The sequence below is a fragment of the Mesoplodon bidens genome (genome assembly GCF_964165515.1).
Source record: "Mesoplodon bidens genome assembly, chromosome: 15".
NCBI classification, from domain to species: Eukaryota; Metazoa; Chordata; class Mammalia; order Artiodactyla; family Ziphiidae; genus Mesoplodon; species Mesoplodon bidens.
The window spans coordinates 68,201,788-68,227,653 of NC_138171.1; the positions used below are offsets into that span (position 1 = coordinate 68,201,788).

Below are 25,866 nucleotides of genomic sequence, written 5' to 3' on the forward strand. Positions count from 1 at the left end.
CCGCGGCATGTGGGATCTTCCCGGACCGGGGCACGAACCCGTGTCCCCTGCACTGGCAGGCGGACTCTCAACCACTGCGCCACCAGGGAAGCCCAAGTGAACTTTTTATTTATCACTGGGAGCCATTCAACTGGTCAACACAGTGCAGCCTTCACATGATTAAAATCTCAGTTCTCTTACCAAGAATTTATATGTAGCTTTTACATAAAGGAATTGGGTTAAAAATTAATATTTAACAGCTAAAGTTCTATAATTATTTCTTGTTCTAATAATGGTGGAAGAAGTGCGTAAATCTTTCAGGCTAAGCAGGTAATTCTTTTTCTTTTCAAGTATTTACTTGTTCCCCATCCCTGACTTGATTGTCGCAGTTGACATCAGTGTTATGTATTGTGTGTGTGTGTGTGTGTGTGTGTGTGTGTGTGTAGAGATAAAGCTCAACGACGTAGTGAAAACTGACCAGAGTGCCAATATAAAAAGCCTAATTGTAAAGTACTGTAATAAATGTTAAACTTTATTCTGGTCTGTAATTGTACTTTTTTCAGTGAAATTAAAAATTTTTTTCCCCTTTTTTTGGCCGCACTGCATGGCATGTGGGATCCTAGTTCCCCGACCAGGGATGGGACCCGCGCCCCCTACAGTGAAAGTGCAGAGTCCTAACCACAGGAACACCAGGGAAGTCCCGAAATTTAAATTTTCATTTGGAATGAGATATTCTAAGGGACCTGCCCTTCTCAGAGTCAGTGCTTTTCATCAGCAGGTAATCACAGGAGCATCTTTTTTGTTTCATTTCTTTTTAATCCCTCTTCTCTCCCCTAGGAGCTTGGTGTCGGTGGCACGAGTCAGTGGAAAATCTGTGGCCTGGATCCCACATCTACGCTCGGCATCTACTTTGAAGTAGTCAATCAGGTGGGCTGCATTTTTTCATGAATAGTCGCGTCTCAGTGTTGTGTTTTCTGATTTGTTACAGACTGGTGGCCTCCGGTTTCTTTCTCCACAAAGTGATGCTACTTTGGGCTTGTGTTTGGCCTGATCTTAGTCTGACATCATCTTTTTTATTCCTTCCAGGGTTTGGTCAGAGTCAGACAGCAAACTGCTTTTGTCACTTTGTTGTTGAACTGATAAGGTCATCAGAAGAGGAATGGCTTTTGCCAGCCATCATAATGTTGGTGAATTTTTGAGTGTGTCAGTTTTTCCCCAGTATTTTATTTTTTAAAATTCAAAAGTACAGAACGATAAGTAGAATTGTACAGTGAATACCCAAGTATCAACCACTCAGGTTCTGTAACTAACATTTTGCTCTGTTTGATGTGTTACACATCTAGCCATTCCCCAATTCATTGTGTTTGGATGCATTTCAAAGCAAATTGCAGTCACCAGTGTCTTTCATCCCTAAACCCTTCAACATGTATATCAACTCACGTTCAGTATTTATTTCCATATGGTTCTCTTTTTTGAGGTAAAAGTTGCAAACAGTGGAATGCTCCGAATTTAAGTGGACCATTCAGAACGCATCAAGAGCCTTGCGGTCACTGCCATGTCGGTCGTCTTAGGACGAGTGCACAGGCTCTGTGACCACTTGTGTGGGGTCATGCGGTGACAGTAACAGGTGCTGGCCTCTCATCCTGCAGCACAACGCCCCGATCCCGCAGGGGGGCCGCGGCGCCATCCAGTTCGTCACGCACTATCAGCACTCCAGCACCCAGCAGCGCATCCGCGTGACCACCATCGCCCGCAAGTGAGTGGCCCCGGCTTCCTCTCCGCTGACCCTCTGGCTTTTTGCTTGGAGAGAGAGTCTAACATCTAGTAGTTTATCTCTGTGATTCCGCTGAGTGAATGGTTCTCACCAGCCCTCACTGGATCATTTGATCAGAGCAGGACAAGGAGGAGGCACTGCCGGCTTATAAGACTCTCCTTTCAGTAGGAATAAGTTCATTAAAAGTTATTTTTCAGGGGCTTCCCTGGTGGCGAAGTGGTTGAGAGTCCGCCTGCCGATGCAGGGGACATGGGTTCGTGCCCCGGTCCGGGAGGATCCCACATGCCGTGGAGCGGCTGGGCCCGTGAGCCATGGCCGCTGAGCCTGGGCGTCCGGAGCCTGTGCTCTGCAGCGGGAGAGGCCACAGCAGTGAGAGGCCCGCGTACCACCAAAAAAAAAAAAAAAAAAAGTTATTTTTCATTATTTATGAAATAAGTGACCCATTAATATACCCTCCTTATAAAAGATTCAAGCAGCACATAATTATGTAAAGAATGGGTCTCTCCCACTCTCCCCAGAGGTAAAATGCTATCACTGTACTGACATGTAACTTCACAATCCCATTTCTGTTCAGTTATAGACCACGTGTGTGTATTATATACATGATGGCTTATGTGAAGATATTCATAAGCTTTTCTCAAGAATGTGTCAAGGACACCTTCCATGTCGGTGCATAAAAGCCTCTACCTCGTTCATTTTATTTTATTTTATTTTGAAAAAAAGTTTTTCGAAGTACACTTGATTTACAATATTATATTTGTTTTAGGTGTATCATATAGTGGTTTGAAACTTTTATAATTTATACTCCATTTAAAGTTATTATAAAATGTGGGCTATATTCTCTATGCTATACAGTATATTCTTGTAACTTATTTATTTATTTATTTTTATTTCTTTTTTTTTTATTTCTTTTTTTTTTTTTTTTTGCGGTATGCGGGCCTCTCACTCTTGTGGCCTCTCCCGTTGCGGAGCACAGGCTCCGGATGCGCAGGCCCAGCGGCCATGGCTCACGGGCCCAGCCGCTCCGCGGCATATGGGATCCTCCCAGACCGGGGCACGAACCCGTATCCCCTGCATCGGCAGGCGGACTCTCAACCACTGCGCCACCAGGGAGGCCCAACTTATTTATTTTATACATAGTAGTTTTTACCTCTTATGCCTCGCCCCTTCCCTCTCCCCACCGGTCACCACAAATTTGTTCTCTATATTTGTGAGTCTGTTTCTGTTTTGTTATATTCGTTTGTTTCATTTTTTAGATTCCACATATAAGTGGTAACACAGAGTATTTAATATTTGTCTTTCTCTGTCTGACTTATTTCACTAAGCATAATATCCTCCAGGTCCACTCATGTTGTTGCAAACGGCAGAATTGCATTCTTTTTCATGGCTGAGTAATATTCCAGTGTGTGTGTGTGTGTGTGTGTGTGTGTGTGTGTGTGTGTGTGTGTGTGTGTGTGTGTGAGAGAGAGAGAGAGAGAAAATACAGGAACAGATTATGTGTGTGTGTGTACACACACACACACACACACACACACACACCACCCCACCCCACCCCACCCCCCCCGTCATGTATCCATGCCTGTGTCTTACTGGAGAGCCAGCTCTCAGGCCTCTCCCGCATGCAAGCGCAACACTCACTCTGGAATGGTCAGTTGGGCAGATGCACAGAGTCAGCTCAAACACATCGAAGCAGCGTTTGACCAGGAGGCTGCAGCGGTCCTGATGGCGCGGCTGGGAGTGTTCCGAGCGGAGTCGGAGGAGGGGCCTGATGTGCTCCGGTGGCTGGACCGACAGCTCATCCGACTGGTAAGCTGGGGACAGTGGCACTACGTTCAGTCTTGGTCTCTGCTCTACTTTTGAGAAAACTGTCGTTTAAACCTATTATTTTATACAGCCAGTAAATAAGAATTTTATCAGTGGCTTACCTCATGCCAAACACCAGACGTTCTGAGAATGATGTAAAAGAAGTGTTAAATATGCATCTCCCCCAAGGGCTCACATTACAGTTGGGAAGAAACACCACACACAGGCCGTTTAGGTAATGGTACAAATCTGAGTGTGTTGAGGGTTGACTTAGATGAGTCCCTGTGAATCCTATGGTTCTCTGTTTTCCCTCTAGATCTTGGAGGGTTTGGGGGGAAGTAGGGGTCCATGGCCCAGTGACTGTGAGGAGATGCCTGGTGTGTCATTCTGGGTCTAAGCAGGAGAGAGAAGCCACGCGGTGGTTTAAACAGGGGGAGTGTTATATAAAGAATTAGTGTCACAACAGGGGATTAGAATAATGAGGGATTGTCTAGTAAGAGGTAAAGAGAAGTCTGAAGGATACAGGATAGTGGATCCTAGGGGTGCTACATCCAGGCTGAGGTAGAACACCCCAGCAAGACCCGCATCCCCCCAGGGCTGACGGAGCCCCAGGTGGGGCAGGGCCATGGCTCATTGGGTCTCTCAGAGCAGAGACGTTGCCGTGGTGCCTGCTGGAGGGACTTAGTAGAAATTCACCCTCTGTGGCACCGAGAAAACCGTTCACCAGGAGGCGTCTCAGCAGGGACGCACGGGGCTGGGGGGCTGCAGGCGCCAGTGCTGCGTGAAGACGCTGCAGCTGTCCGCTGACCAAGCCTAACTTAGTGCCCTGGCAGGGGAGAAATATTTAAGGGCCCCAGATCCATTTCACAGCCAGCGAAAAGGGTAAGTTTGGAGCCACGAAGCAATAAATCAGTAATTGAGATACCTTATGATCTTACCGTTTGGAAATTCACAGCACGTGTTAGTGATCGAAGGTCCTGAAAAGCACAGTAACAAAACTTATTTAACTTTGTTTAGCCCTATGTGTGCCCTTGCTGTCCCACAGAATCATTTTTTCAGGGAATGTGAGCATTGCAAACGTAATTTGAAATTGAGCAGAGGGTCCAAGTGGTTGGCGAAGGCTTCTGGTGGGAAGTGAGCCTTGAGTCAAGTCTTTTTAAAGAAAGTAGAAGGCAAGGCTTGCCAAGTGGAGGGTCCAGCACCCACAAGCCTGTGGGGTATAGCTGGGCATTCAGTTCATGCTGGGGACCCTGGAGAGGCCGCTGTCACGGGTGGCCAGCGACTATGGTGGGGGAGCAGCAGTGCAGGTGCAGGTCGCTTGAGCAGTGCCTTGACTGTAAAGTGAAGTCTCTGCCTGGGTGTTAGAGAGAGGGGAAGGGGTATAAGTGTGGTTCTTAGGCAGGGGCGTGAGAGCAGCATGACGCTGTGTTCACACTGCCCGTCCCTGTATAAGATAAATCGGAGGGTGAAAGGGCTGCTGTTACGGAGGCCAGCAGAGGATTTCGCCGGCTCCAGGGAGCTGAGATCAAGGTGGCGGAGGTACAGTTGGAGGGGAGAGAAGCTTTGGAATCAGGCTGTATGCCGAGAGAAGAATTGACCAAACTTGGTCGAACTATACGTGGAATCAAAAATGAAAAACATCAATGCTAACTCAAGTTTTAAGTGTGGGCAACTGCAAGCGTGATGGAGCAGTGGGAAACAGGAAGGGAGAGCAGCTGTGAGGGGGAGGGAGGGGAACCCCCTTTTCTAATGTACTAGTTTAATTTATTTTGAATGTGAACTTGCACGTCCAAGGAAAGCCACCCTGTAGTTGGGATAGGTCCTGACAGGAGCTCGGGTCGGAGGTCAGCACTGCACGTGGGGGAGGGATTTGGGTGACTCTGGCCTGGCGGTCATGTCGTTTGTAGCCGAGGCAAGGAGGATGGGAGCAGTGGGCCAGGAACTAACCTTGGAGGGACCCGCCGCCGTCAGGAGGAGGCAGGGAGACGGGCTGTCGGATGAGGGGAAGAAGATCAGTCGGAGAGGTGACAGGATGTAGGAAGGCGCTGCTGCGGCGGCTGAAGGAGGGCTCAGGAGGTTCGGGGAGTCACATGGCTCGTGCTGGCAGGGAGTTGAGGAAGGTGAGGTCTGTGCAAGGATGCGGTCGGAAGAGGGTCACTCCCAGAGATGAGCTCTCTTTAGACGGTGGGCATCTGACTCCCTGGTGAAATGAAGTATGTGACATGAAGAGGAAATAAAGGCAGGAAGAGAAAATGTTCAGAGATTTGCCTGTGAGAGGAGGAAGAAAATGGAGTTGTAGGATAATAGAACATTAGACCTGTCTGTAACTGCTAGGATGTCAGAGTCCTGGAGGATTTTCTTATGGAAGAGGTGCCTGAGAAGGCTTCTCTATCTAGCCCCTTGCTGTTGGAGCGGCCTCGGCCGGCATCGCCTGGAAGCTGCTTAGAACGTGGGGCCTTCAGCCCTCCCCCAAGATCTGCATTTAACACCCCCTGGGTGTTGGGCGGGGCAGGCAGGGGCGGAGCTGAGAGTGGGGCATGGCCCTCCTACTCCAGGGAGTTTTCAGGTGACACTCACTTAGGTTTTCCGTGTGTTTTTTTTCTATTTTCTCTCAATAGTGTCAGAAGTTTGGACAATATACCAAAGAAGACCCCACATCTTTTAGGTTATCAGATTCCTTCTCTCTATATCCTCAGGTAAGTAAGATATGTTTTTTAAAATAACTAAAGAAGGGCTTCCCTGGTGGCGCAGTGGTTGAGAGTCCGCCTGCCGATGCAGGGGAAACGGGTTTGTGCCCTGGTCCGGGAAGATCCCACATGCTGTGGAGCGGCTGGGCCCGTGAGCCATGGCCACTGAACCTGCGCATCTGGAGCCTGTGTTCCGCAACAGGAGAGGCCACAACAGTGAGAGGCCTGCGTACCACAAAAAATAAAATAAAATAAAAAATAAATAAGAAAGTGATAGAAATAAAACTTGCTGCTCTCGGGGTCAAGTCAGGACTCTGTGTGTTTCGAGACTCCATTTGGAGGTGATGAGGTCCTTCCTTCAGTTCAAGGCCAGACAGTGCCTGCGCCCCACGGAAGATGCAGGTGACACGCAGAGAGCAGGTGCACAGACTTTGGGGAGAAGGCAAAACAGGATTGTTGCTGTGAGGCCACAACACGACCTCTGATTTGTAGAAATTCTGGGTGGATGGTCACCTGTGAACATGAACACAGCAAAATGAGACCGCAGTTACCATAGTAGACGTTGGTGATGTGTCTAGTGGCTGTGCTGTGTCGTGACTGAAGACCCTCACGTGGGGGGACCAGGTGTGTGGAACCGTTCAGAGCAGGGAGGGGGTGGTGGAGCGAGGCGCCACAGGCGGGGGTCTGGGTGCTGCCTTTTCTGAGCCTCCACCCTTGTCTGTAAGTGTGGCAGCTGGGGCTCAGCTCCGCTTCAGGGGCGAGGCTGGCTGACCCCGGGTCCGCTACAGGCTAGGCACCCATTTGGCTTAGCGGCCAGGAGCCAGCTCCGCAGCTGGGCCTGGGGTATGCGGGTCGGGCCCCTCACAGATGCAGCTTCCCCAGAACTGGAGGCAGACTCGACCTTTTTCCCCTCCTCCTTCAAGGATGCCTTAATGAGGAATAAGCAGGAAGAAGCAAACTCTCAATCTTAAGTGAACTTGTTAGGACTTCGGTACTCCATCGGGTATTACCTTTCTGAATACTTGATTTGGCAAGTGGATGCAGGCCTCAGTCATGAACTTGTACAGCTTGCACTCTTAGGGCTAAAGGAGGGGGGCTTCAGAGGTCACCTCACTGGACGCTCAGCCTAGGGTAGGGCTCTGCAGTCCCCGCCGTGTGCCTGTCTGTCCTGTGCCCGAGCAGTTGAGGCTGGACGGTGCTGTGGAAAGAGGCCAGGCCTGGCCAGGGTCAGGGCTGAACCAGGTTCCAGTGCTGGCTGTGTTGCTGCCAGTCTTGGATGAGGTCCCGAACCTTTTCAGAAGGATAGAGCTGGTCTGGGAAGTGGCATGCAGTCTTTCTAAACCTGGGGAATCTTTTCTTCAAGAGGAGCCTCTCGACAGCCAGCACAGAGAGCAGACAGACGTGGTGACCTGCACCCCTGGGCCCCAAGGATCCGCTAAGGCTCGGAGGGCAGTTGGAAAACCACCAAATTTAGATGATTTCTTAGATTCCTTCTGTTGAAGCGTCTAGCATAGAGGTCCAGAGCCAGGCAGCCTGGAGCAGAGGCCGGCTCTACCGCTCAGTGGCAAGGGGTGTTGGGCAAGTTGCCTGCCCCTCGGTCTCCTTGCCTGTGAACTAGGGGTGGTAAGAGAGCTTTCCTCGTGATTTGTCGGGGGGACTCGATCATTCTTGTCCAGTGCTCTGTGCCCTGCATGTAGGATGTGCTGACTGTCAGCCTGGGTCATTATTTAGGAACCTACAATTCATTATATTCAAAAGCTTCTCAGGAAGCTTTGTTTGTTTTATTTTTGTCTGCGTTGGGTCTTCAGAGCTGCACACAGGCGTTCTCTAGTTGCGGCGAGTGGGGGCTACTCTTTGTTGCGGTGCGTGGGCTTCTCATTGTGGTGGCTTCTCTTTTTGCAGAGCACGGGCTCTAGGTGCGCGGCTGAGTAGTTGTGGCTCGCGGGCTCTAGGCGCACAGGCTCAGTAGTTGTGGCGCACGGGCTTAGTTGCTCCACGGCATGTGGGATCTTCCTGGACCAGGGATCAAACCCGTGTCCCCTGCATTGGCAGCCGGATTCTTAACCACTGTGCCACGAGGGAAGTCCCTCTCAGGAAGCTTTGTACTTCTCAAGGCAGGTCATTTTCATCTTCTGGCAGCTCTTTAGCGTGAGCTCACAGCTGCTTTCCCACCCCTGCTCCTCGGGGGCTGGAAGGAATGCATCTCTGTCTGCAGTGGCGACTCCTGGCCTTTTCTCCCTTGAGCTCCTCACTCCCAGCACTCTGGCCTCTCCTGTGCTGTCACTGTACCTGGCGTCCCTCCCCTGCCTCTGGCTTCTTCTCGCACGTCTTTTAGGCCCCAGTGGCTTTGGGGACGCTCCTGCTGCACCTCCACCCCCACCCCATCATACCAGGACTTTCCTGCGCTGGGTTCCTGAGTGTGCCTTTTCCCCACTGGAGTGTGACCTCTTCAGAGCAGAAACTCTGCTCTGCAACCTGGCCCGGTGACTCCAGAAAGCAGTGCTTTGCCTTGCCTCTTTCACGCAGAAGCTTTGACATGCCCAGAGGGCCCCCTCTTTTTCTAAAAATTATGTTTATTTCTAATTGTAGTGAAAACCCCATAACATAACATTGACCACCTTAACCGTTTTTAAGTGTGCAGTGTGGTGTAGTGTTACATATGTCTGATTGTTGAGCAGGGAATCTCAAGAACTTTCTCATCTCATGAACCTGAACTCTGTACCATTAAACAGCAGCTCTCCCCTCCCTCCTCCCTGGCCCCCGGGGCTGCCATTCCACTCTGGTTCATTGAACCCAGAGGCCTTGTTCTTAAGGACTGGGTTCTCCTGTTTCCAGGGCGGGGGCAGGTCTGCTCTCTGCGTGTCTAGGAAGGTGACAGCTGTGTGCATTTGTCTTTTTCTCTGTAAATGCAGTTCATGTTCCATCTGAGGAGGTCTCCATTTCTTCAAGTCTTCAACAACAGCCCTGATGAGTCGTCGTATTATCGACACCACTTTGCCCGACAGGACCTAACCCAGTCCCTCATCATGATCCAGCCCATCCTCTACTCATATTCCTTCCACGGGCCTCCAGAGGTAGGGGCCGCTGTGAGTGCTTCTCCCACAGTTGGAATCACCTAATACAGACTTTTTTCTAGCACATTTACTCTTAGAGCAAAACTGTAAAAAAGAAAACTTTGAGTCTTTATAGTAATTTAACATTATTTCTGAATATTAAAAAAATGTGCATAGGAAAAAGTCATAGGACGTGTAAAATTAGTTTAAATGTTCAATAGCAGGAAAATTAAGTAATCTAAGAAATATTCACAAAGTTTATGTGACATAATAAAGTAAATCCTTATGTTAAATAAAAAAGTAGAAACTTTTCTAAATTATGACTTTTTAAAAGCCTGCAAGAATTAAAAACTATAAGGAAATAAACCAAAATTTCAATATTTGTTGTTCTTGAGTAGAAATTTTCAAATTTTGCTTAATGAATATAAGTTTAAGTTACTTTTCTTATTGAAATAAAAGTCATAGTCAAATGTATTTTGTAGTAAACTTTAAAATTTGTATTAAAGGATGTTCTTTTTCATGTAGGCATTGGACCTCTCTGTCATCTACAGCAGTAGATTTGAGAGAAATGTGTCTCTGATAGAATGTATTTCTAGCACAAAACTGAGAAAATTTGGAATTATTTCTGGTTCCTAGAGCAAAAGATCACATTCATCTCACTTCGCAGTTGATGAGGGATTATTTGGAGCCTGTTTTTTCTACAAAGTTGAAATCTAGAACTGCCTAGTCAGGGAGCAGAATGTGGGAATTTGGCACGAAGCTGAGACCCTCCCTGCTGGGTGTGGGGTTGGCGGGTGGCCGTGTGGACACCGAGGGAAGACCCGTGCCATCTCTCCCTTTTGCTTCAGCCTGTGCTCCTGGACAGTAGCAGCATTCTAGCTGACAGAATTTTGCTGATGGACACATTCTTCCAGATTGTCATTTATCTTGGTGAGGTAAGATGAAGTTAATTTCTTTCTTACTATCATTTTTTACTAATTTAGGTTGTTATTGACATTTGAAAAAAGAATTTGGGCTTAGAAAACCCCCAGTTTATTATAATGAGTATAGTGGCTTTTATGCTAGTGAATAAAAATTTTTTTAGGACCCTGAAAAAAGGGGGTATTTATATATTTAGTAATTTTAATATTACTTGCTATAAGTAAACGCCAGGTTGTCCTTTTATTTTTTTTAATTTTTATGCAGCTTTTTTTTTTTTTTTTTTTGGCCATGCTGCAAGGCTTGCGGGATCTTAGTTCCCCAATCAGGGATTGAACCTATGCCCTCGGCAGTGAAAGCGTGGAGTCCTAACCACCAGGGAATCCCCTAATTTTTTATACACTTTTTAAAGGTTACTTTTCTCATGTTGTACAACACATCCTTGAGCCAGTAGTTTGTACCTCCCACTCCCCCACCTGTATATACAGTGCCCCCCACTCCACAGACCACTCATTTGTTCTCTATACCTGTGAGTCTGCTTGTTTTTTGTTACATCACTAGTTGTATTTTTCAGATTCCACATGTAAGTGATATCATACAGTATTTGTCTTTATCTGACTTATTTCACTTAGCAGAATACCCTCTAGGTCCATCCATGTTGTTGCAGATGGCAAAATTTCATTCTTTTTTATGGCTGAGTAGCATTCCATTGTATATATCTACCATGTTTTCTTTATCCATTCATCTGTTGATGGACACTTAGGTTGCTTCCATATCTTGGCAATTATAAATAATGCCACTATGAAAATTGGGGTGCATGTGTCTTTTCGAATTAGTGTTTTTGTTTTATACGGATATATACCCAAGAGAGTAGAATTGCTGGGTCATATGGTAGTTCTATTTTTAGTTTTTTGAGAAAACTCCGTACTGTTTTTCAGGTGGTCCTTTTTTTTTTTTTTTTTTGCGTTACGTGGGCCTCTCACTGTTGTGGCCTCTCCCATTGTGGAGCACAGGCTCCGGATGCGCAGGATCAGCGGCCATGGCTCATGGGCCCAGCCGCTCCACGGCATGTGGAATCTTCCCAGACCGGGGTACGAACCCGTGTCCCCTGCATCGGCAGGCAGACTCTCAACCACTGCGCCACCAGGGAAGCCCCACCTGGTCCTTTTAAATCACTATGATTTATTGCTTTCTGAGTTGTCAGGCAAGATCAGTTTACTTTTCGTCAGTAAACTTTTTATATTCACACTGTCCTTTCAGAGTTATGTTAGAGTCACTAGTAAATACTGCTAATTTGGGGACTAGAGTTTTTTCTCTGAGATAATATGGCCCAGTGAACCTTATGCCAGGTCTGTGGATCCCTAGGATGGCTATGGATGCTGTTCAGGGCAGCATGCATTTCTTTCTCAAAGAGGTTCATGCCCTAAGGAAAGGAATGGCTCCTCAGGAGAAAATTCTTTAACTGAGTGTTATATTCATGGATATATTCTGTTTTTTGTCTATTGTACATTTTTTACCTTCAGTACATTGTTTTGGCAACTGACTTGACTTCCTGGTGTCTGTACATTAGAAGTGACTTCAAATGTCCTGAAAAGATGTAAATTGTGTTTCAGCATTCTTTAATGCCCTAGAAAGAAATGGTTTTTCTAATACTAACAGGCATTTTATAACTTTAAACTGTTTTCAGCATATTAACAGCCACTCTGCTAGCCACTTGCCCACAGGTGCCAGGTCATCAGTAGTGGTCCTAGACTTAAGGCTGGGTGACCGACCAGCTGCTGTTCCCACTGATGCCTTCAGGAGCTTCCTGTGTCTTCAGCTCATCCCTTATAGACATCTCTGACTACAGCCGCTATCCTGTTCCTTCACACGTTGATTGAGCACCTTCTGTGTGCAAGGGATAGGTTCTAAAGATGAAGGCAGATGACCTCGCTCTCGCCCTTTAAAAGTCCTCAGCCTTCTGATTGCGGGGGTTCTTATGAACTCTTGGTCCCAAGCAAGCCTATGGGCATTCCCTCCACACTACCACCAGCCAGAAATTAAGACCTGGGAAACAGTGCTGGGGCCGCGGGGGAGGTGAGAGCAGGCTGGTCTCCTGACAGCAGTTCTGTTTCCAGAACACATTCCTCACTTGTTACGTCTTCTTACTCCCTTTTCTCTCTCCACTGCTTTCTTCTTTAGTATCCCCCAAATAACATGTGAAAGCACTTCTGTTTAGTTATAAAGATATATTAATCAGTCAGTGAGTATTCATTTCCGGCATGATTAAGGTGTGTTTTCTAGCACAGTTGCTGACGGGAATGAAAGAAGGATTGAGACACCATGTTTAGTTGGGGAGACAGTCTTTCCTTTCCACACTTTGGTGTATTGCCTTCTGCTTGTTGCCTGATTTACACCCATGCTTTGATTCTTAGAGTTTATCTCCACCACCAAGAGGCTCGGGGCCCGGGGGAGCAGGGGTTGGGGTGGAGTCGGTCCCACCCGCCCGTGGGGCTGCCGAGCACTGGAGGAGGGCATGAGATGTGTGCCACCAGGAAAGAGAAGGGACAGTGGAGTCTGTATAGGAAGCCGGCAAACCCCGTTCCCTACCAGGGGTGGTGAGGACGTGAGGGCTAGACTGAGTGATAGCGGGGGAGGTGGAAAGCAGGGGAGCCTGGGGCTCCTTGGGGCACCCGATCCACGGTGTTTGTCAGTACAGTTAGAAAGGGGAGGGGAGGTGTGGTGGGCACTGACATTTCTGGCGGGACTGCGTAGGTGGCAGTGTCGTGGGCGCAGTGCTCGGCTTACTCATGCTCCTTGTCAGCTCCACGTGGCTCCCCTCAGACACTTGTCTCTCTCGACAGAAGACTTTGTCACTGGAAATAAGTTCCTGGTGGGACGTTAGAATGTCAGGGGCGTCAGAGAAGGCTGTCATCACAGCACCTCCACGGTAGTTTTGATTTCTTTGTTTTGGTGTAGACCATAGCCCAGTGGCAGAAAGCGGGCTACCAGGACATGCCTGAGTACGAAAACTTCAAGCACCTTCTGCAGGCACCCCTGGACGATGCTCAGGAGATCCTGCACGCGCGCTTCCCCATGCCGCGGTACATCAACACGGAGCACGGAGGCAGCCAGGTGAGCGAGCTCAGCCCGGCCCTGATGCTCTGTTGGCTTTATGATGCATTCTCATGGCTATAAATCCAGACTGCCTGGTTCGTATCTTATATGGTGACATAAATTGACTTACAGGTCAGCTTCCAAATATGACTTCTTTTTAAATGAGTGGTCAAAATATGTTGGTGTAAGGTAGAGGATTGCCAGAATGAAATACACTTCATGTTTCAGGAACCCTAATAAATGGAGAGGCTTTGGGCTTAAACTAAAGAAATGGGTTCCTATGTGGTAAAAATTTTCTAATTTAACAAAAGAAAAGTAAAAACTTATTTTTCCTATTACACTAATATTAATGCCACTTTTAATCTTTAAATCTAAATCTCTCCCTCTTTTTTTTTTTAAAGGCTCGCTTCCTTTTGTCCAAAGTGAATCCATCTCAGACACACAATAACCTGTATGCCTGGGGACAGGTGAGTAATTGTCAGGTATTTGAGGAGGAGGCCAGGCTGCTTTTTTAAAAACTTGTTTTTAAATTCTACAAATTGGGGAATTCCTTGGTGGTCCAGTGGTTAGGACTCGGCGCTTTCACTGTCGGGGCCCAGGTTCGATCCCAGGTCCGGGAACTAAGATCCTGCAAGCTGCAAGGTGCTGCCAAAAAAAAAAGAAAAGATAAATAAATAAATTCTACAAATTTATTGAATTGAATCCCTTTTGGCCCAGAGACAGAGTAACTTGGGTATTTTGCTGGGAAGAAAACTTTGAATAATACAGTAATCCCCCTTATCCATATTTTCGCTTTACAAGTCTTTAGTTACCTGAGGTCGGCTGTGGTCAGAAAATTCCAGAAATAATGCATTCGTTTTGAATTACACACCATTCTGAGTAGCCTGGTGAAATCTCACACCTTCCCGCTCCCTCCCACCTGGGGAGTGCGTTATCTTTCTCCAGTGTTTCCACATTGTATATGCCAATATTAATTAGCACCTGTACAGGGAAACCTTAGTACGTGCAGGGTTCTGTTCTACCTGTGGTTTGAGGCAGCCACTGGGGTCTTGGAAGCTGCCCACCCTGGATAAGGGGGGGCTAGGGACTTCTGTGTAGGCTGGGGGTGGGGACATGCCCTGTGTGGATCCCCTTCTGCAGTACACAGCGGAGTCTGACAGGTTCAGGCCAGAGGACAGAACGCTGAACTGTGGCCTCTGCGTGCTTCCCTCGGAGACACAGTGGCATTGCCCAGAGTCCCCACACCTCTGTCTCCCCCAGGAGTGCAGGGCAGACACATGGACTCACGCTCGCCGTTCCTTCTGCCGCCTCTTCACTTTTTAGCTCCAATTTCCTTCTTTATCTAATTAGTCCCAGCATTTATGTCTCCCTCAAATGAGTCTTTTCTTTCATTCTGTTTTCTTATAACATTTTTTGGGAGGTAATTGTAAGTTTATATGCAGTTGTATGAAACAATACAGAGAGATCCCCTTTGCTCTTTACCCAGTTCCCCCCTCCCGCCAGTGGTAACATCTTGCAAAACTGTAATACAGTATCATAACCAGGACGTTAAGATATGCATTTCCACCAGCACAAGGATCTCTCATGTTGCCCTTTTATAGTTATGCTCACTTCTCTCCTGATCTCCTGTTTTATATTTCTATAATTTTGTCATAAAAAAGTTAACATGTGTTACATACACAGGGAACTGTATTCAATATCTTGTCATAGTCCATAACGGAAAAGAATATATGTACGTATGTATAGCTGAATCACTTTGCTGTATACCAGAAACTAACACAGCATTGTAAATCAGCTATACTTCAATTTAAAAAAAACGGTTACATAGGGCTTCCCTGGTGGCACAGTGGTTGGGAATCTGCCTGCCAGCGCAGGGGACATGGGTTCGAGCCCTGGTCTGGGGAGATCCCACATGCCGCGGAGCAACTAAGCCTGTGAGCCACAACTACTGAGCCTGCGCATCTGGAGCCTGTGCTCCGCAACGGGAGAGGCCACGACAGTGAGAGGCCTGCGCACTGCAATGAAGAGTGGCCCCCTCTCGCCGCAACTGGAGAAAGCCCTCGCACAGAAACGAAGACCCAACACAGCCAAAATAAATAAATAAATAAATAAATGTATTTAAAAAAAAAACAGTTACATATATGAAACCACATGGTACCTAAACTTTTGGGATTGGCTTTTTTCCCTCAGCATACTTATCTAGAGATTCATTTAAGTGTCGAATTTATAGGTAATTTGTTCCTTTTTATTTGCCGAGTAGTATTCTGTGGTATAGACATACTGCATTTTATTTAATCATTCACCCATTGAAGGACAGCTGGGTTGTTTACAGTTTCTTTTTTTCTTTTTTTTTTGGCCGTGTTGGGTCTTCATTGCTGTGCGCGGGCTTTCTCTAGTTGCGGTGAGCGGGGGTACTCTTCGTCGCGGTGCGTGGGCTTCTCATTGTGGTGGCTTCTCTTGTTGTGGAGCATGGGCTCTAGACGCGCGGACTCAGTAGCTGTGGCTCGCAGGCTCTAGAGCACAGGCTCAGTAGTTGTGGCGCACGGGCTTAGTTGCTCCGCGGCATGTGGGCTCTTCCTGGACCAGGGCTCAAACCCGTGTCCCCTGCATTGGCAGGCGGATTCTGAACCACTGTGCCACCAGGGAAGCCCTTGTACAGGTTTCTTATAAACTTTTTTTTTTGGGGGGGGGGGGCCATGCCGCACAGCTTGTGGGATCTTAGTTCCCCAACAAGGGATTGAACCTGGGCCCTCGGCAGTGAGAGCGCCAAGTCCTAACCACTGGACCACCAGGGAATTCCCTGAACATTTGTTAAATCTATTTTTATTTCTTTCATCAGTGTTGTGTATTTTCACTTTCTTTTTTTTTGAGCGATGGTGAATGGTGCTGTACTTTTAATTTCAGTGTCCAGTTGTTCATTGCTAGTACAGACCTTCCTCGGCTTGTGATACGACTGCATCCCCATAACTCCATCATAACTTGACAACCTAACCTACGGAATACCGTACCTTAGCCTGGCCTACCTTACGTATGCTCAGGACACTTAGATTAGCCTACAGTGGGGCACAGTCATCTAACACAAACCGTATTTTATAATGAAGTGTTGAATATCTCATGTAACTTATTGAATGCTGTACTGAAAGTGGAAAACAGAATGGTTGTGAGTGTCTTGGTTGTTGACCCATATGATCATTGTGGCTGGGAGCCACCCAGTATCACGGGGGAGGATCGTACTTCATGTTGGTAGCCTAGGAAAAGACCACAATTCAAAATGTGTATGGTTTCTACTGAATGAGTACTGCTTTTTTTTTTTTTTTTTTTTGCGGTACGCGGGCCTCTCACTGTTGCGGCCTCTCCCGTTGCGGAGCTCAGGCTCCGGACGTGCAGGCTCAGCGGCCACGGCTCACAGGCCTAGCCGCGGCATGTGGGATCTTCCCAGACCAGGGATCGAACCCGTGTCCCCTGCATTGGCAGGCGGATTCTTAACCACTGCGCCACCAGGGAAGCCCCATAACAAGTGATTTTTGATTGAGATGTGGACATTTTCGTATTTGTTTTGAGTCTCTGGATCGATTTCAACCTGCTTTGGCTGGCTTTTTGTCACATTGCTCTGGCAGGGAAGGGGACGGTACATTGTTTCATTTCTGCCAGGTGAGACGGGGGTTCAGGTTTTCCATTGGCCTCTGTTGACACCTGAGGTGGAGGGCGACTTCTTGTTACTGTGTGTGGGGACGGGAGTTCCAGCTCCCCACCTGGTTCCCATTGATTCTCCTGTGGAGGTGGCCTTGTCTCTGGTGGGTGATGGTGAAAGTGCTTTCTCTGCACTAAGCCTTCTCTGATACCACCCCAGTGGGTGGGGTGTGGACATCTTATTACTACCAGGTGTGGGGTGGAAGTCCAGGCTCCCTGTATGGTCTCTGCGGACACCATGGGTGCAGGGAGACTTCTTACTGGCCAGCAGGGATGAAATTCCTGGCTCCATACTTGGCCCTTTCTGATATCACCCTGGTGGGATTGTTGGGTCCCTCAGTACTGCCATGTGAGGGTGCAAGTCTACACGATCCGCTCAGCCTTTTCTGTCTTGCTAGGCTGCCCTGGTCTTTTGCTAGAGAAAGTGGGCTCTTTTTGTTGTAGTTTTTGTCTGTGCTCAGTAACTGTTGCCAGCTTTTTCAGCTCCAAGTCAGGCGTGCATGCATGAGGCAAAAAGGAAGCCCTGGGAACTGGCCACTGTGTGGTTCCCTGCATCCCAGGGTCGCTAGTTAATCTGCTGTCTTTTTACCACCTTTCAAAGTCTTCTTATGTTTGTTTTATATAAAACATCTAGGGTTTTTTTTTTTTTTTTTTTTTTTTTGCGGTACGCGGGCCTCTCACTGTTGTGGCCTCTCCCGTTGCGGAGCACAGGCTCTGCATGCGCAGGCTCAGCAGCCACGGCTCACGGGCCCAGCCGCTCCGCGGCATATGGGATCCTCCCGGACCGGGGCACAAACCCGTATCCCCTGCATCGGCAGGCGGACTTTCAACCACTGCACCACCAGGGAGGCCCCATCTAGGGTTTTTACTTGTACTTAGTTGAAGGAATGAGGAAAAGTACATCTACTCTTTCTTCCCAGAGAAATCCTTTTATAAAACTTTAATCATTCTTATATTTTTCTGATTATAACAGTAGTACCGTTTTTTGTTTTTTTTTTGCGGTACGCGGGCCTCTCACTGTTGTGGCCTCTCCCGCTGCGGAGCACAGGCTCCGGACGTGCAGGCTCAGCGGCGTGGCTCACAGGCCCAGCCGCTCCGCGGCATGTGGGATCCTCCCGGACCGGGGCACGAACCCATGTCCCCTGCATCAGCAGGTGGACTCCCAACCACTGTGCCACCTGGGAAGCCCCCCGTTTCATTTTTAGAAGACTAGTGTATGTAAAAAAAAATTTAGAAAGAAAGTTTAAATTACATAGGATGCTAGAGTTAAGTACTTCTGGCTTCTTTCTAGTTAATATAAAAGGTATATATATCATGTATATCTGGGTGTGTGCGTGTGTGCATATGTATATACATATTTTTTAACAAATTGGAATCTTATTAGAAATCAAGGTTTCTATTCAGTACTTTTTCCCTTAACGTTAATTGAATCATAAGCATTTCTTGGTATTGCAGAGATCCATCTGTTTAGTGGATACTGATTCACTCACTGTGAATACACTGTTACCAAGCTTCTGTTGTAAGCAGGTCATTTAAGAGCATCATGCTGGTTGTGGCAGGGTGGTGGGGAAGATGAGAGATGGGGCATGTGGGCCCCCAGGAGTTCATGCCTGCTGGGAGCCAGACCCTGGATGAGTCATCAGAACTACACAGAGGGGTAAAGTAGAAGGGCATATGCTCACAACTGTCTGTAGTGGCAGGAATGACCTGATATGAGTGGATCAGGGAAGGGCTTTGTGAGGAAATCATGCTTTAGTTGAAAAGATTAGCTAGGCAGAGGATGGGGCTGGGTGGCAGGAGTGCTCTTGGCAGACGGACAGCACTTGCTAATTTTGTGAGGGGAAGGGTCCTTAATAACGTATGAATTCCAACCAACTTCTAAGAGACCTGCCAGTAAACCTTTGTCACTAAACTTCAGGAAACAGGAGCACCCATCCTGACTGATGACGTCAGCCTGCAGGTGTTCATGGACCATTTGAAGAAACTGGCTGTCTCCAGTGCCTGCTGAGCTGAGGACGTGAGAAGGAAATGGAAGAAAACACTGTTACACTGTGCACACAGTTGTATATAAAGTCTTAACATTCCTTTTACTTTTCTGCGGCATTTTAATAAATAATCAAAAGAAGTGTTATGTAACTCTTTAGATTTTAATTTGCTTGTATTCCTTATCTGTGCCCTTTTCTTTACACCATAAAATTATAAGGTCTTAAACGTTTTGGTACCGGTAGATGTTTATATGCTTTTTGTATCCTAACTTTTAGAGTCTGTATAAAATCAGAGCTAATGTATTTTGGCTGCTTGCTTACATGAAAATCGTAATGATCAGAAAGGAAATAAATCTGGATGAAGAAGCACTGGTTAAAATAATGCTAATACAAACTTGATTTCTGAGGTCTCTGTGTGTTTTAAGTAAATTCCCCAAGAGGTAATTCCTGAACTTAATCTTCATTTACTGTCCAAATATTAACAGACAAGGAAAAGTAAGAAATATGTGAAACTTTATTGAGGCAGAGTGGTCTGGAGTGGCACTGTTCCTACCTCACCTGAGATGCAGAGAACAGATTGCTGGTCACCAGAGGGGAAGGGGTAGGGGAGGGTGAAATGGGTGAAGGGGGTCAACTGTAGGGTGCTGGATGGTGGTGAGCACACTGTAGCGCATACAGAAGTTGAATTATAATGTACACATGAAGCATATGTTATAAACCAATGTTACCTCAGTTAAAAAAAAATTCCAGCTTATTCTACTCAGTGGAGTTCATCCTTATTTATAAGTTTATATCCCCTTTTAACATGGGCCAATTGCTAGGACAACTGTCATCCAGGAATTTCTTTTGTTTGGACTCCTAAGTTAGTTCCAGTTTTCCTTTTGTCTCATAAGTCATTTTGCTGCCTTAAGTGACTGTTCCTAAAAAGAGCAGACAAGAGATAATTCACAGAACCTGTTCTGCCTTCATACCTGACAGCTTTACTGAGTATAAAATCTAGGCCCAAAATAATTTTATCTCAGAACTTTGGAGGCGTTTTTTCAGTCATTCAGCAAATAATTATTCAGTATTTGCTATGTTTGGAGTAGTCTTCTAGGGCCTGGGAATGTAGTCAATAAAACAACAATTCCTGTTCTCACAGAGCTTATATTCTGGGTAGGGGAGACCAACATTAAAAAATTAGAAGTAAAAAAGAAAAAAAATTAGAAGTAAATTATATAATTTTTTAAGAAGCTAATGAGTGCTATGTAGAAAAGTAAAGCTGGGAACTCCTATTAATTGGCTGTCGGACCATCTGGATTGATTCCAATGCTCTACCTTTTGAAATTGTACTTACTGGCGTCTTAACCTCTGCTCAAAATTCTGAGAGGGTTTCCTATCTTAAAATGTTTAACAATTACATTTTAAATGCCTAAGGCTTTTATTTACCTTTTCCATAGAATATTTTTCTTATATTTGGGATATAATTTTGAATTGAGGTAGATCATATAGAAGAATACATAAGCCTGTGTATCCAGTTTATGGTTGAAACTTCCTCCTTGGGTCTGTTTCCAATTGACAGGAGGAATGTGATCGACCCAGCTGGCTCTGGTGTGTCTCCAGTGACAATGAGTGAAGGTGCTGAGGGGCACCCTGAGCCATGCAAGTCCCACCTGTGGGTGCTGGTGGCTGTTTCCAAAGAACGTGGAGGTGGGTGTTAGTGTTCTTTGGAGAGCAGCCATCCCGAGAGGGAGACACTGAGCCAGTGTGCCTAGTAACTGTAAACTCCATCTTGAAAGCAAGGAAACTCCTGAAATGATCAATTAGGAGACTGGCAGCCTGGATGGAAGGAGGCTGGAATCCAGCCGAGGCCTCAACAGAGGCAGCTTTTAGACACAGGTGACGGATGAGGTGTTAGGTGAGAGGGTGAGTCAGGAAAGGTTTCTTTCCTGTTGGGGGGTGGGGCGCAGTAGGGGTGGCATTGATAAATTCAATCCTGGCCGCTCTTGAGTTTCAGGAGCTTGTGGGGTAGAACTGAAAATGTCCTGCAGGTTGGCAGTAATTAGTATGCATTTATCTTTCAGGAGAATGTGGCGTATATTTGAGAGTCATAAACGTATAAAGTAAATAACATGAGTAAAGTTGCTCAGTATGAGAAGAGAAGCAAGCTTGGAACAGAATACTGGTTTTCCTGTTTTGTTTTTAACAACCTTATTGGGGTATAATTTACATATGATAAACTGCACCCATTTAAAGTGTACAGTTCAATGAGTTTCAATATATGTGCACACCCATGAAAGCACCACCATTACATCACCATCAAGACACAGAACATTTCCACTGCCCCCAAAGTTTCTTCAGGCCCCTTTTAGTCCTTCCCTTTCTGCACACCCAGGTCGGAGGCAACTACTTGTTGGCCTTCTCCCACTATAGATGATTTTGCTTCCAGAATTTTATGTCTGGTTTCTTTTGTGCCTGGTTTCTTTCACTTAGCATTACCCATCTGTTACCCATGCAACTGCATGGATCAGTACAGTAGTTCCTTTTTTTTTTTAATATTTATTTATTTTTGGCTGTGTTGGGTCTTATCTGCGCGTGGGCTTTCTCTAGTTGCGGCAAGCGGGGGCCACTCTTCATGGCGGTGCGCGGGCCTCTCACTGTCGCGGCCTCTCTTGTTGCGGAGCACTGGCTCCAGACGCGCAGGCTCAGTAGTTGTGGCTCACGGACCTAGTTGCTCCGCGGCATGTGGGATCTTCCCAGACCAGAGCTCGAACCCGTGTTCCCTGCATTGGCAGGTGGATTCTTAACCACTGCGCCACCAGGGAAGCCCCAGTAGTTCCTTTTATTACAGAGTGGTAGACTCACATTTCCTTTATCCATCCACTAGTTGATAGACATTTGGATTGTTTCCATTTGGGGGCTCTTATGAATAAAGCTCTGTGAACACCCATATACGTACGTTTGTGTGGACATAATGTTTTCATTTCCTTTGGTTAAATAACTAGGAACTGAACGTCTGATTCATACAGTAGGGGTACTTGAATTTTTAAGAAACTGCCAGTATTGCAAAGAGGTTGTGATATTTTATGTTCCCACCAGTAAGAGGTTTGATTGCTCCAAATTTGTACAACCCTTGGTATTCTCAACATAATTTTTAGTCATTCTAATAGGTGTGTAAGGGTGTCTCGTGGTTTTAATTTGCATTGCTGTGATGACTAACAATGCCCCTGTACTTATTGGCCATTTGTATATCTTCTTTAGTTAAGTGATTGTTGCCTGTTTTTCAGTTCGGTTGTCTTTCTTTTTTTTTTTTTTTTTTGCGGTACGTGGGCCTCTCACTGTTGTGGCCTCTTGTGTTGCGGAGCACAGGCTCTGGACGTGCAGGCTCAGCGGCCATGGCTCACGGGCCTAGCCGCTCCACGGCATGTGGGATCTTCCCAGACCGGGATACGAACCCGTGTCCCCTGCATCGACAGGCAGACTCTCAACCACTGTGCCATCAGGGAAGCCCATCGGTTGTCTTTTTATAATTGAATTGTAAGATATCCTTATATATTCTGATATAAGTCCTTTGTCAGATATACCTACTCTGAATATTTTATCTTGTGGCTTGTTTCATTTTCTTAACTGCCTTTTGAAGAGCAAAAGATTTAATTTTGAAAAAGTCCAATTTACCAATATTTGTTTTGTGGTTTATGCTTTTTGTATTCTAAGAAATCTTTGCCTATCCCAAGATGGCAAAGATCGCTTTTTTAAATTTTTATTTTATATTGGATGTAGTTGATTTCCAATCGTTGTGTTAGATCTTTTCTCCTCGGTTTGTAATTTTAGCTTTTATATTTAAGCCTATGATCCATTTAGCGTTAATTTTTGTGTGTGGCAAAACATCAGTTTCTAGAGGGTGGGAGAAATGGGAAGAGCCCTGAAGGATAAATAGATTCTGAAGAAAATTATGTTTTCTAAGCTATGAAAGGAGCAGGTGGAGTCGTATGCGCTGGAAATCAAGTCTGATTATGGCTGCAAAGTAGTTACTGGCTATGGCAGTTTACTGAGTGTCCACTCTGTGCCCAACACATCCCTTTTGCTCTCAAGTTGTTTGGTTTCTTGGAGTGGGGGTAGATTATGCTTCGAAGAAATGTACGGATAAGAGAAAAGCTGATGGTGGATCGAGTGGAGACTTGTTTTTGAGGCGCGGGCTCGTTTGTATGATGGAGCAAAAAACAACGGAATGAAAAGGGCGTGAGATGGAGGTGGACAGTTAGAGTGTAGTTGTTGGGCCAGGGCCCTGAAAGGCAGAGAAGAATGGGACCCACAGCCCAGTGGAGGGGCTGATTCAGACATGGAGGGACCCACGCGCACCAGACAGGGCTCCAGGCAGGAAGATGGGGAAGATGAGTTGCGGGGCGTAGACGGGGTATCCTCGCAAACCTGAGAGCTGGAGGAGGGAAGGAATTATAAGCTTTTACAAGGGCCACCCAAAGCCTATGTAAAGCAGGCCTTACAATTTTGCAAGTGGGAGGTTTGCCTGAGAGAAAGTGTCATTGGGGCCCGTCCCATAGGAGGCAAAATCGTCTCCGGAGCCCAGGCGCCAGACCCGAGTGCGTTGCCCAGCGCGACGTCCGGACTACACGCCCCAGGATGCATCGGGGCCGGCGCAGGAAGCGGCCACCCGGGGAGGCTCCCCATTGGAGGCGGCGGCGGCGGCGACACGCCCACCGGAAGGCCCGCCTCCGCCCTGAGACGCCGAGGAGCGAGGTAGTCCCGGCGGCGTCATGCGTCCGGAAAAGGCCCTGTCTTGGTACCGGCGGATGTCTGTGCTGTACGGACTGGGCGCCTGGACCATGCTGGGCTCCTTGTTTTTGTGGAGTCAGAGAAAGAACAAACCGCCAGGTACGGCCCTCGGGCGGGACCTCCGGGGGACGCGCGGCATTGCGTGGGGCGTGTCCGGGGGTCGCAGAAGTGGCTTCGCTGTGCTGCGCGAAGAGACCGGGAGCGGTGCTTAGAGCCGCGCGTTATCGTGGAATCTGCCAGCCATGACCTTTTAGAGCCTCTTCCCCGAACCTTGCTGGTTTATTGAGCGAGGCCGCCCCTATCCTCGGAATTTGAAGAATCCGTGAGGTTCCAGGTGGAATTTCAAAGACCCTGGATGGTGGTTTAAAGAGGCGATGCTTCTGTAACTTCAGCCCTGCTTTGGTCACATGGTCGCATTTGGCGACCAAACGATTTCGCTGACTTACACCAGCGAAGGAGTATTGAAATCTTCCCAGTTGCTGGGAGGAAAAGGAAATCCCGCAGCTTTCAAAAATGTTCTGGAAATCTATGGCTTCGTCTAGAGTAGGGGCTGCCTGGGGCTGAAGGGGAGGAGCTGGTGGGGGAGCGATTGCTACAAAATAAGGGGTTTCCTTTTGTGGATGAAAATATTCTACACTTTATTCTGGTGCTGGTTGCACAGACCTGAAGATATTAAAGACTGAATTTACATTTTAAATGAGTTAATTGTATAATAAGTATTATCTCAGTAAAGCTGTTTGTGTAAAAACTGTGCTGAATATTACATTTGGTGATGAAGATCACCAATGGCCTGAAAGTGCACATGTCAGTATTAAGCATTTTAAAACATTTATCTCTGTAGTGGTCATTTTTAAAAAATTACCTAAATTTTATTTTTTACAGAAAGAAAACAGTGTCAGGAACCTGATGGGGGTGGGGGTAATTCTTACCTTAGTTTATTTTATTTCAAAGACTTTACTAATAATTCTAATGACTGCTGCCTAAGTTAAAAGTTAGTGATCAACTATACTTCAATAAAAAAATAAAGTAAGATAAAATGAAAGTTAGTGATGCAGCTGTTCCTTTTTTTTTTTTTTAAGGTGGTGAAGTAGAACAAAAGGATGTCTCAACAAATGAACTGTCTGAACCCCCGAAAGGGTTTTATGTGGAAACAATTGTCACATATAGAGACGATTTTGTTCCAATTACTGCCAGGATCATCAACTATTTGAAATCATGGACCGGTGGCCCTGGACCAAAATCATGATGGATGGCTGAATTCTGAAAACAGGACTTTGGTTCAGCATATAAATTTGAGAGCTACTGTGATTTCCACTTTCTCTTTGTGAAAAGTGTATACGTTTAATTTTGCTGTAAAATAGAATCACTAATAATATGCAATAAATATTTCCTTGAAGAAAAGTAAATTTGCATATTCAGAAGGTGTCCTTCTATACTCAGGAGTAAAAGATTGAAGTGAAATGTCGTATTGAGTTTCCATAAGCTTGGTTTTCTGAAATTAGTTCATGTAACTTTATATTCCTTTCATGTTGCTGTCAGACATAGCTTTTGTGGTCCCGTTAAGCAAATCTCCATGTTCGGTTTGGGACTTAGAGCAGCCCTTTGGGCACTAGAGGGTGCTTGGTAAGTATGTTGTGAATTAGATTATAACTCCTGGATTAAGTAGACTCGATCTGTTCTTTAGGAGCAGTACAGATACCCTCATTCTTTCAGCAGGAGTGGATTAAACCCCAGCGGTGGTTACCAGTATTCTAGAGATAGGTGATACAAAGTGAGGACAGCGGGTTTCCTGCCCTTGAGTGCCGCAGTGTTCTCTCCGCTGGTCTCGTTTGGTTGCAAGTAACAAACCCACATAAGTGCGATTAAATCAGAAAGAGATGTTTATTAAAAATGTGTGTGGACAGGGAATTACCTGGTGGTCCAGTGGTTAGGACTCGGTGCTTTCGCTGCTGTGGGCGTGGGTGCAATCCCTGGTCGGGGAACTAAGATCCCACAAGCTGTGCAGCGTGGCCAAAAAAAAAAAAAAAACAAACTGAGTATAGACAGCTCAGAATTCAAGCAGAGTATGTTGAGGTCTTCGGAGGGCCTGGCAGCAGGAACTGGAATGTAGC

At 46.5% G+C, this 25,866-nt stretch overlaps 2 protein-coding genes across 3 annotated transcripts in view; both read left to right on the forward strand.

Moving 5' to 3' along the window:
• The window catches only part of SEC23B (SEC23 homolog B, COPII coat complex component), a 37,647-nt gene extending 18,256 nt beyond the window's left edge, over positions 1–19,391 (forward strand). For both annotated transcript variants that reach the window (XM_081257321.1, XM_081257322.1), the window contains exons 12-20: positions 817–906; positions 1,629–1,735; positions 3,406–3,559; positions 6,175–6,252; positions 9,156–9,317; positions 10,145–10,231; positions 13,173–13,328; positions 13,712–13,777; positions 18,919–19,391. In XM_081257321.1, the coding sequence (XP_081113447.1) occupies positions 817–906; positions 1,629–1,735; positions 3,406–3,559; positions 6,175–6,252; positions 9,156–9,317; positions 10,145–10,231; positions 13,173–13,328; positions 13,712–13,777; positions 18,919–19,008 (990 nt within the window). In that variant the 3' untranslated portion in view covers positions 19,009–19,391. The remainder of the gene's footprint in view (positions 1–816; positions 907–1,628; positions 1,736–3,405; positions 3,560–6,174; positions 6,253–9,155; positions 9,318–10,144; positions 10,232–13,172; positions 13,329–13,711; positions 13,778–18,918) is intronic.
• Positions 19,392–23,698: 4,307 nt separating this feature from the next.
• Positions 23,699–25,161, forward strand: SMIM26 (small integral membrane protein 26). Its single transcript, XM_081256840.1, has 2 exons — positions 23,699–23,854; positions 24,835–25,161. Exons 1-2 carry the CDS (start codon positions 23,737–23,739, stop codon positions 24,999–25,001), a joined length of 285 nt encoding a protein of 94 aa, XP_081112966.1. The 5' UTR covers positions 23,699–23,736; the 3' UTR covers positions 25,002–25,161.
• Positions 25,162–25,866: the final 705 nt, after the last annotated feature.

Coding starts and splice junctions, on each gene's coding strand:
- SMIM26 (XM_081256840.1), top strand. CDS start 23,737: ATGCGTCCGGAAAAGGCCCTGTCTTGGTACCGGCGGATGTCTGTGCTG. Junction 23,855..24,834: donor GAGAAAGAACAAACCGCCAG/GTACGGCCCTCG, acceptor TTTTTTTTTAAG/GTGGTGAAGTAGAACAAAAG.